General features: G+C 42.2%; 1 protein-coding gene across 5 annotated transcripts in view; it reads left to right on the forward strand.

The window, feature by feature from the left end:
* The window catches only part of RIMS1 (regulating synaptic membrane exocytosis 1), a 1,904,179-nt gene that overhangs the window by 622,135 nt on the left and 1,269,925 nt on the right, over nt 1–12,119 (forward strand). For 4 of the 5 annotated variants that reach the window (XM_085610935.1, XM_085610937.1, XM_085610936.1 and 1 more), the window contains one exon: nt 8,429–8,572. The exons of the other annotated variant lie outside the window; for it this stretch is intronic. In XM_085610935.1, the coding sequence (XP_085467061.1) occupies nt 8,429–8,572 (144 nt within the window). The remainder of the gene's footprint in view (nt 1–8,428; nt 8,573–12,119) is intronic. 5 annotated transcript variants of the gene reach the window in all.

Raw genomic sequence — 12,119 nt, forward strand, 5'->3', positions numbered from 1 at the left:
TGGCATCTTGTGGCACATTAAGTGGCAATATTATTTCGATCCATTTGAGTTGAAACATTTTCGAAATGTAGAAATTATATGGCAGGCAGTGGCGGCTCCTCGAGGGAGTGCTGCAGGGTGGTGAGGCGGGGTGGGGGAGGGGCAGGGTGTGGGGTAGTAAACTCCAGAATACGGCAGAACTGAGTTGAGTAAATAAATAAATAAAACAAATTACATTGTGCACGCTGCAACGCCAAATCGGCAATGCAGCACGCAATGTAATTCGTTTTATTTATTTATTTATTTATTTACTCAACTCCGTTCAGCCGTATACCGGAGTTTACTACCCCCCACCCTGCCCCTACCCCCACCCCACCGGCCCACAGCAATCCCTCGAGGAGCCGCCACTGATGGCAGGTGTGGCAAATCCATAATTATGAAGTAAATGCTACAGCCATGAAATCCCATAAATCTGCTAACCCTTACCATAGTAATTGAAATATTAACAATGTATTCAAAACAAAGCTGAAACTCCAAATTCCAATCAACGCCTGTTGTTAGCTGAGCTTTGAAGGGAAAAAAGTTTTCAGGCAAACTACCCCAAAATAAACATAGACTAAAAACAGAACGAGTAACTTGTGGTTCATCATATCACTTAAACTCTTAGATTTAATATTGAACCATATTGCCCAGTTATCCTTTATTTATCCTTTCTCTCTCTCTCTCTCTCTCTCTATATATATATATATATATATATATATATATATATATATATATATATATATATATATATATATATATATTAACTTACAAAAACAATACCCTTTCAGGCTTAGAGTGCTGCATAAATTATGCAAAAATAAAGCAGAGTTGTAGAATGTACTATATAAGAGCTGCTCTCGACCTAAACTTGGGAATTACCCAGAGTTCTCTGCTTCATTTTTTTTGTGTGTGTGTGTGTGTATATATATATATATCTATATATATATATATGTCCCCCACTCCCCCAAGTCTACAGTGCTTGTTTAAAGGGAGTCTTTTCCACTGTGATGTAAAAATAGCCCCCGCAGTACGGGGGCCCCAAGCTCAAGGGGGCCCCCTCCGGCACTGTGCATGGGCAGTGGCTGAGGGCTCCTGACTTAGTCTGGGGTGTGGGAGGCTCCCTTTATGTACTTTGCAGAGGGGTCTTGAGTTTCATTACACCAGTGACTACCATCTGCTCATATTAACAACATTCATTGAAGAGAGAAGCTCACTGCTGGCCCACATGACATGTTTGTTGTACTTTATTTGTGCAAAGTTAGGTTTGACAGATTCCACGCATTTCAACCTTTTAAGGGGTCTTGTGCAAATCAAAATAGTCATTTCCTGTTCCTTTCAACTGCGAAAACTTGAGTACAGTAATATAAAACATAACCCTAAAATACAAAGGACCCCAGTGAGTCAACCCACCTCGATATATTTACAAATAACACTGAGTACAGCACAAAAACGTTATCTGATTATAGTTGACCATCAAGGTTTGTTTTACTGCTTAACATATTTGTCCCCCTTGATCCAATGGGATGCTATGTCTTTCGAGTTGGGTATTTATCAGGTTCTTTAACACTATGCTGTTGAACTGGCTCTGCACTGATAAAGCACATTAATCTACTCCTGGAGTGCACATCACCCTTCTGCCAAGAGATAGATAGATAGATAGATAGATAGATAGATAGATAGATAGATAGATAGATAGATAGATAGATATTTTGATCAATAAATTACTTTGACTCAGTGCAACCTCATGAGGAAATTCAGTAGTTTTATTAACAATTGTCAGAGCAAGTTATCAATATGTCCAATAATAGGTGTGTGATGGCCTGAATAGCCAGGATTTTTAACAGTTATCACTTTGCACACTTGTATCTGTAGTTTTGTCAGCTCGCTTAGCTAAAGAAAATTTAGGTCGAGCCTAGGCAGCACGCATGCACTGTCTGCAAGACCTGTTGTATTAAAAAATACTATTCCTGCCTTCTACTTACCATTTGTTCACTCCTGCGTCGCTCATCTGTGCTGCCTCCTAAGTTGTTCACACAGCTGATACTTCACTTCCGGTCAAGGCTAAGGAGCACCGTCCAAGCACATTCTCCTTACGCTTACCTTCTTTATCTGTTGTTTTGCAGAACAATTTTTTTAAAGGTTGCTTCCCCCCTCCCACCACCCTCCAACACAAATGCAGCATTTCCCTTAATCAGATGGCGAATGAGCACCACATATATATACATATAAATGTAATGCTTTATAGTTTTTGTTTTTGTTTGCAGCCCCGCCCACTCCCCTTTTTGACTGCTGGTCACCCTATCCTCACAGCCTGATGGGGACTGCTGGTCATCCTATACTCACAGCCTGAGACAGGGTTTGATGGGGACAATGTTTGATTTTGCAACATCTTGAGCTGCGCTTCACATCCGATTTATGGCTGTGACACAAACGAAGTCTAAGACTAAACTGATAATGCCACGTAGCCTGTTTGCTCCACACCGAGAATGCTGTTAGGGAACGTCTGTTGCGATCGCATTAGCAACAAGTTTGAGTGATCCATTTTAAATAGAATTTTTATTAATTAATTTGGCTGAGTATAACTAGATAATTGCCTGATTCTAACATACCGTAACATGGTCCTCAAGAGTACTTTCAGGCAGGCAGCTTGCTTTCTGTCTGAAAGCATATAAATACCATGATATACATAGAAGAGCGACATGTGTTTACATAATGAGCTATTTAAAATATATATATATATTGCTGCACCATCGTAAGTTAGCAGATGACTGTCACTATCTACTTTCTTTATAGGAAATCTAAACACAAATACAAATAGTTTGCATTCTGGTATGAGCATCGTATAAAACTGTGTAACTATATATTTGTTTCCATTAGGGTGGCTTATTTTATATTTGTAAAGATTATATGAGCATAATCAGCTGTATGATTTTTAATTGATAACTTGTGTGAAAATATCCACTTATTTTACTCCTATATAAATCTTCACCTGATGGCTGCAGAGTTATAGCTGGGGTTGGGCGGGACCAAGCCTCATCTGTCTGCTTTCTAGATCTGTGATTTCCATGCTCGTGATTTAACTTCTCTGCTAGGTTCTCTTTTGCTGGCAGTGTCTTCTCTGGGCTTAGCGTTTCTATATACCTTATGCCTCTAGCCTGTACATGGGAAGATACGAGTGACCGTTGACAGCTGTACATACATTTATGCCACTCTTTTGTTGTATATTAACGGTCTATAGCCCTGTAGCAAATTGGGGGTATGGATTTTTAGTGTAACTCAGTCTAACTGCCACATTTCTGTGGTGTTTCATTTGTCTTGACGTCCATTCTTTTTCGGCCAGTGTGTTTGACCAGTGGGTAATGTGTGCATGATATTCAGTATGCCCATCATCACATCATCTTTGGGTCCTGTCTCAGTTCCTTTTGAAGCCCAATGTTGTCCACTGAAAAGCTAGCCAAGGCTATCTGGCATCAGAGGTGGAATTGGACAAACGTTACTTTGAGAACCCATAAATTGGGGATCATATTGGACAACAAAAGGTGGTGGAGTGACAAGGGGCAGAGTCAAGAACAGCAGTCTGACAGGCAGCTTATACATTTATTTATTTTAAATGATCACAAAGAAATTAACAACAAGGAGAAACGTGACAGTAAGTCTCTTCTAGCTCAATTTTGCTTAGTCACAGTTTTTGACTCTCAAAGTAGCATACACTGTAAATATATCGCCTGAAAACCACAGAGTAGCATGCAGATGACAGATTATTATGTTATTTAGATAGATAATTGAGTCACTGCTTTTGACATATAGCTCTTTATGTTACTTGTTTGATCTGCTTGAGGCAGCCAGGGTAGTGGCTATCTCACTGCTGTTGCTGGCGAGTCAGCAGAGTTAGTTGAGCACCTGCTGCTACAATCTGCGTGTTACCGGATGTTAGAATGGCTGGTCTTCATGTCACAAGGGAAGGATGACTAGGAGTTTTGCAAAGCATTGCTATCCAGTGATTGAAACCAATTGTTCTACAGCACCCAGAAGGCATTTAATTCACTAATGAGTGCTCAGACCTGGAGTGCTGTGCTCCATTGATGCAGATAAACTGATAAATGTTGCTCTAGCACACAATCATAGCAGGTTAAACAAGGTAGGACCATGTGTTTGGGAGGAATAACAACGGGAGCATTTTCAGCGATAGGCAATTCAGTTTCTGTAGTCAGAAAATGGTGACATTTTTGTTTTAAATATGTCTTTCTATGTATACAAACACAACACTCTCAATGGATACACACATTACATCTTTACTACAGCTGTTCATCTTTAGAACCAGTGAGTAAACCTAGGGGATTTTAGCACCTGCAATATAAATATTGGTGCAACTTGCAGATGCAATTACAGTAGGAATGCACAGTTACTTAATTTATGCTGTCGAAGCTTCGTAGTATTCTGAATGAAAAATGAATTGTAATATACCTGCTGCAGAGAAATGTATGTAAGCTACAGGGCACGTGTTCTCGTTCCACAAAGATATCTCATTAGTTGAGTGTGCCTTCTGCAGATGTTTTCCAAAATCTGCAGGTTACGGATGCAAGTTGCAGAAACACAGTTCAGTGGGTTAATATACATCACTGCATTTGCATAACCCAAAAATAATAAGCTAAAGTGGAAGCAGGGTAAAATCTACTTTTCCTCTTTTGGAGTCTGATGAAATTGGTAGACTGGGTAGAGTAAAAGTAACATGTCAGTGTACAGTGCTTCAAAACCATAAATATTTTGCGTCAAGTGCTAAAGAAGAAAGTTATTTTTATCAATAGGACTATTGCCAATGCATTGTTTACTAACATATCTTCTCTGAACACTTCACATTTAAAAGCTCAGAATGAATCTTATGCTTACCGTGTTGCTTTGGCGTCCCCCTACCCTCCTCAGTGTTGCTCCCATGTTGCCCTGTCCTCTCGCTCAGTAATTTTCCCAGAATCACAGAATTTGCAGCCCACACCAAGACTCTGACCTAGTTCCACAGTGCCACAGTCATCAGCTCATGCCCTTCCGCCACATCCTCTCCCAAGGGTTTCAGCTGAGATTAAGAACGGACTTGTGCAACAAACGACATGCTAATTTCAAACAAATACATTCCACATAATACCACTCAACACAACAGGATTCAACTTAACATGATTACACTCTACTCAATACCACATAAATACACCCCGCATAGAGCCATTCTCTTCCACATACAAAAATTCCACATAAATACACTACTCACTGTTAGAAATGTGGGTCTCTAGTTGGCAGAGGTCGGTACCTTTATCAAAATAGGGACACCTGCTTCTCCTCAGGGTAAGGGGCATACACACTTTAGAAAACCCCTGCTTACCCCCTGGGTAGCTTGGCACAAGCAGGCAGGCTTATCCCAAAGGCTATGTGTAAAGTATTTGTACTCAAAACACACAGTAATACAGTGATAACAGCACAAAAGGACACCACACCAGTTTAGAAAAAGAAAGTATCTTTATCTAAACTTAGAATGACCAAAATGACAAAAATCCAACATACAGGTAATACGATATGACTTTAGAACAGTTATTTAAAAAAGAAAGCTTGTAGAAAACAAAAAGCTCCACCTGGGGCTATTGCGATGTCGTGACAGCAATAAATCCAAAGTACGGCACTGACCACGAGGAGCGCGGCATCTGGCACGGAGTCACACAGTCCTCCAAACGAACAGTACCTTGCAAGCAAAGTCTATGACAATGCACGGCGTCATGGAGGTGAGGCGTTGGTGCCGAGGTCGAGGCTGGCTCCCCGACTGCCACGGGGGGTGAGGCGTCATGTCCGCGGGGAGGTGACGTGTCAGGCGACAGAGGAAGACAGTTGCATCGGTGGTGAGGCATCGGTTCCAGTGACGAGGCAAAGTTGGTGAGTTCATGGAGACACCCTCCGCAACGCAATAACAGGATGCAGGCGCAGGCGATGACTGAGTCTGTGTGAGTGCTGGCGTCGGGAGATGCCTATAACTGCAGGAGTCGAAGGACATCAGAGCTGCGGTGCAGGCTGAGCAGTGCGTTGTGCACTTCACGAGCGGTGCCCCTGGCCTCGGAACAGGTCATGGCATCACAGCAGCGTTGCTGAAGGCGTTGGATACAGGTTTTCTTACTTCGCTTAGGTTTCTTCCAGCTCCCAACAGCAAGCACAACCTATTCCAAAACAAGAATAGGCAGCTCCTGGCAGGTCAGAAATCTCAGCAACAGGGGAGCTGGGGATGAAGTCTTTGTGTCCCTGAGACTTCAGAACAGGAGGCCAGCCCACTCAGGCCCTTGGAGATTTTCCTTCAAGCGGGTTCACAGCAGTTTTCCAGTCTTTGTTCTTTCCTTGGCAGAAACAGCAACTGCAGGCCAACCCCACATACCACACAGCAAAGGGGTAGTGCTCCTCCTCACAAGCTCTCCAGCTCTACTCCTTGGCAAAGGTTCCTCTTGAGTCCAGAAGTGATCTAAAGTTCTGGGTTATAAGGTCTTCTACATATCCCCCATTTTGTCTTTGTTCTCTTTATGCAAGGCTCTCTGAGCCCAGTCCAAACCAGTTCTGTCCTTGCTGGTGCAGTATGACCACAGGTGGCGGAGACAGTATTATGCAAGGGAGACAGGCCTTATTCAGGTGCAAGGAAATCTCCCCCACTACTCTAAATGCAGTCAAGCCCCATTCATCTCACTTCTGAGTCATCCAGGAGGGCTCGTGGTACACCTCAACCCCCCCAGTGGCTGTCTACAGTGAATGCACATCCTCAGCCCTGTCACTTCAAAACCAGACAGTCAATCCACAAACAGACAGAGGCACACAGAATGGCTAAACAAGACAATGCCTACTATCAAAAAGTGGCATTTTCAAACACAAAATTCACAAACAATCTTTACTAAAAGATGTGTTATTAAATTCCGAGTTCAGAGAGCCTAAACTTTATTTCTCTATCTTGTCCCAATGGGACGTTTTATTTGTAATATGTTACAAAGTACCTCCAACACTATCCTATGCTTACAGATAGTTTTTCAAAAGTGCAAAACGAAATTGGAAGTATTTCACTATCAGGAAATGTCACACACACCAGTACATGTCCTAACTTTCACATACACTGCACCCTGCCCAGGGGGTACCTTGGGCCTACCATAGGGGTGTCTTACATGTAAGAAAAGGGAAGGTTAGGGCCTGGCAAGTGGTGCACTTGCCAGGTCGACATGGCAGTTTAAAACTACTCACAGACACTGCAGTGGAAGGTCTGAGATACCTTTTCAGGACTACACATGTGGGTGGCACAATCAGTGCTGCAGGCCCACTAGTAGCATTTGATTTAAAGGGCCCTGGTACACTTAGTGCACTTTACTAGGGACTTACCAGTAAATAAAATATGCCATTCAGGGAGAACCAATTGGAATAACAATTTACACGGAGAGCATATGCACTTTAGCACTGATTAGTAGTGGTAAAGTGCCCAGAGTCCTATAGACAACAACAACAGGTCAGGAAAAAATAGGAGAAAGAAGCAAAATGTTTGGGGATAACCCTGCAAAAAGGGCCAAGTCCAACACACACCATGCCACATAATTCCAGGTAAGTATAATTTCACTCAACATATTTTCACTCAGTGCTACACAGTTTCATGCCACACAATTCACATCCACACATTTCCATTCCACACCACATAACTCGACAAACACATAATTTGACTCACCACAGTTACACAATACACCATATTCATCATGCCACAAAAAATCAACAATTCAGCACATAATTAAACTCTACTGCATACTACTCCACAGCACAATCCACATAATTACACTCCATAACACACAATGCCACCCAACATAATTCCAGCACACTCAATACCACATAAATACTATCTATATAATTCTACTGCACAACATACCACACTATTCCACTACACAAATCCAATCCATACCACACTATTCCACAACTAACAATTCCAATCCAATCCAATCCACATAAATCCACTACACACCACATACTTGCACTCCATAACACATGGGTAAAAGACATATACAACGCTAATAACTCTAACTGAAGCAAATGCGACACCTATTACATTTACAATGCGTGTTTTACTTTTGTTAAGGGTACAAAATAGATCAAATGATGAGTTATTAAGTCTTCCAGAAGAAAATGCGTGTGTCCTTAATTCCTTTGATTATAGGCAGCACAATTTTTAATTAAGCTGATACAATGCACGCCTATTTTATGTTTTTCTCCAATCATGCTTTATTTAAATGGCATCACGTAGCTGAACATGAAGGATCTGCTGTGTATTTTTGCATTTGTGGGTAAATGTGCCTTTGTCAGGCTTGCTCTTTGAGCAACCAAGCTACACTTGCTGTCACCTCCTTATGTATTTATTAAATTTCAGGCCACATATGTGGGGATTGACCCTGTTTCGAAGTGCCAGAACGACACAATTCCAAAGACTTCTCAGATGGTAACTAGCTTAAGTGACAAGAGGAAGATGAACACAGTGACAGATAACGGAAGCGTTCCGGGAAAACGATTACAGGTTTGATTTTTGTATAGAGCACTACTTCTTTTGATATTTGTAGATTGAGATGAGTAGAATGCCTAGATGTAATTGTTGAGGCTGGTCCTTTTTAGCAGAAATTAGAACATTTGGCTCACTCTTCATACGTGCTACAATATTCAGCAGAAGCAGACAGGCAGCTGAATGGGTAGTGTCTTGCAGTGCTTAATTTGTAAAACATAAGTGCCAGGGTGTATGGTATTTTTCAGGTGGCAACTTCAGCTTACACCACCCATTGCCCCTCCCAACACTACCAAATCCCAGTACCAATACAACTTCTAACTATCACACTCCTACAATTGTAGCAATTTGCACTATCCCTATACACCCAAAGCTGTAGAAATGACCTGAACATGCTGGTATTGGTCACTGGAATATGTTTTGAAATGGTAAACTCTCGGATGTGCTTGCCTCCAAAATAGACAAACAGTGCCACCATGTGATGGACATAAGTGCTGATGAGAATAAAGTGCTGGTGCTGGGCATTGGCAAACACCTGCTCAAATTAAGCACTGGTGTCTTGGCTCCAATTTGACCCTAAGTGGTAGCGCATTTTTCACTACAGGGTAGGACCTAAGGCTTTTTCATTACATACAATGGAGTGCTTATCCTCCTGGTCCAGTATACTGAACCTACCAGGATAAGCATAAAGTGATGGCACTGCACTTCAATGCTCTGTATTCACTGTTGAGGCATGCGCATATCCAACCTTGAGAAAAATGTTCAAGATTTATATGTTCAAATTGCCAGAGGGTGTGAGGAGTGAACAGTGTGTTTCTGTAGGCTTAATAAGACATTTTAGATGAGCAGAAGGTACGCCACAGTGTTAATGTCATAGAGAGTTCCTATACTGTTACTTTTGGGTTGTCCTGAAAAGTCAGTTGGGGTGCACCTTTGGATGTTCAAAATGGTAAAGCCTAAAACACATATTACCAGTGTAGACTCCAGATTAGTCTTTGTGCAGCAGTCAACCTCTCTTGCATTTCTAGTGATTGCATTGACCTCTGGTGGCATTTTATGAAGTTGTTGCTCTTATGATGGGCAGTATTGCTCAAGTGCACAGAATGATCATACTGTAAAAAAGACTAAGAGTATGGTTTGACACAGAAGCTAATCTTCCTTAAGAAAGCACCTCCACTAGCTGGAATAACATGTCAGTCCTCTACAAACATGCTAGTACGGAAGAACTTATGATCCAGACAAAAACATACCTCTCACTTCCGGTTATTACAAAAATGGTATACATCTTTACATATTAATACTTACTAGAGAAAAATCTGAAAAAGTACACATATACTGAAGGACTGGGTTATTCTTAAGACCCAGCGGTGCCAGGGAACAACACCTGAAACCTTCGTGGGTTACCTGTTCTGGCGTACCAAACACAGAGACACGGGACACTTCCAGCGACGTCAGAGATCAGCGTTTATTTACTGCAGGGATACAGAGGTCACAAGAAGTACACAACGTGTAGGTTCTCGGAGACTGCTTCAAATTCGTAGAAGTGGGTCGCTCCTTTTATACACGTTTTTGCCATAGCACAGTATGGTGAACAAAGGTTACAACTCAGTTCCCACAATAAACTTCAAAAGGGTCGCGTTCATGTTTCAGGAGGCCGGAACATAATTACAACAGTCTTGCCGGTTCCCAACTGTAAAAACATATTCCCTCCGCAATAAACACATTCCATCCCAACCATAAACGCATTAAGAGGAAAGACGAAAAACAGAATGCAGGGAAAGGACAAGGATGCACGACAGGTTAGAAAAGAGTGTTGGGGGCAATAAAGGAAACTCGATAGAGGGGTCAAAGACCTCGTGTCTAATGTATGCATGGCTGAAACAATAGACCGGAGCGGCAAGATGAGCCTCGAGCAGGGTCATCTGCCTTAGTCGTGTCATTTCCCTCATCGTAAAAGTCACCTCAAAGGAACACGTCCTTCGTGTAAGCTTGAGAGTTCCAGGGTCACGAAGCGGACAAAACCCGTTCGCTGACTACCTGAGGGCAAGCAACAAAATGGATGCTGTATCTAAAATGGAACCCGAGGGTTCGGATGAACAAACCCAAAAATGAGACGAACCATACGTGGCTGCATAGCGAAACCTAGTACACCCACTATACTCGTCATTTGCGGTTCATAGATACCAAACTCATCCATATTCGTCACCACTCAAAAAGTGCCGTCCCGTCTCACACGGAACCTCAATCGCATATGCCATTCCCTGGCGGTGTTGCCACAGTCAGGAGGCAGTAATATGTTTGGTGGGACCGCTGCAGTCCCGCCAAGCATTTTTAAGGTTTACTCTTTGAAATGGTTTTCATGGCTGTTCCACCACCATGAAATACGTGGTGTAGGGGAAACAAAGGGGGCTGGACATGACCCCCTAGTGCCTCACCCTATGTGAATACACACAGAGGGGCACACTAGGTGCCCCCATGTGTGCATACACACCAGTTCCTGCACAGCATGAACTTTACAGTCCATGCCATCCAGGAACTGTTTTTAGTGTACCCATTGCGTGCCTGTTTTCTGAAGCAGTGCTCTGGGAATGACAGGAGGAAACTCCTAATCTGGCGGGCGGCCGTACCACGTGTTTGGTGGTGTGGCTTTGGGGCATACTCGGCGCTACTCCACCAAACCCGTAATCAGGCCCTTTGTGTAATAACAATTTATCCGTGATGCAAAGAATTTCTTATAAGATGCAAAGATCCTAAAAGGCCTCTAGAAAGTGGCTAACTTTCATGTATATGATTGAGGGTGTGGAATAGATAACAAGTCAGCTTCAAAGCTTTGAACTCCCATGTTATAGCTCAACTCTATTTTAATGAGGTTGTTGGTCAAGCCACAGCACAGAAATAGCACAGCTGATCTTCAGATGGTACCATAGAGTTACATGGCTGTGTAGTCTAGTCACTAGATGTTTGTGCCCTAGAATCACCCTATTCCTTTGGACAATAATCACATTGAGACAGAGACTACCTCGGAATGTTACTCTATCTTCCTGGCCAACTGCCATGTTAAGGGTTACAGGGTGGAATAGCTTGTTTCTGGCGAAGGTCAGCTGGTGTCTACTTTGTCTCTGCTTCTTTTATATTTTAACACTAGCCCACTTTGTAGCCTACCTAGAGTCCAATTTACTAGATGTAAAGCTGTACCTAGGTTTCTCAAAGAACAAGGATGACATCCCTGCCCCCTTTAGTGTGTATTTTTGATAACATAAATGTTGGACTGTTTAAGAACATGTTGCAGTTGAGTACTCTGAAGAAGGACTTTTGGTAGTCTTTACAATTAGAACACAACCACCAAATAGTTCCTGGATTTCACAGTTTGAGGAGGAACATCCTCTTTAGCTGAGATCAGTAGCTTGGAAGTGGCCAAGTATTGTAAGCTGTGCCTAGACCATTATTTTGACTCCGAGTCATTTTGAAAACGTCTGTTCCTATCCAAAAACCATTAGTTTGCCCTAGTCATTTTAAAATATCTGTAGAAATTTGAATCATCTTTATTGGAGCCAGGTATCAAAGC

Source organism: Triturus cristatus, chromosome 6, assembly GCF_964204655.1.
Source record: "Triturus cristatus chromosome 6, aTriCri1.1, whole genome shotgun sequence".
NCBI lineage: Eukaryota > Metazoa > Chordata > Amphibia > Caudata > Salamandridae > Triturus > Triturus cristatus.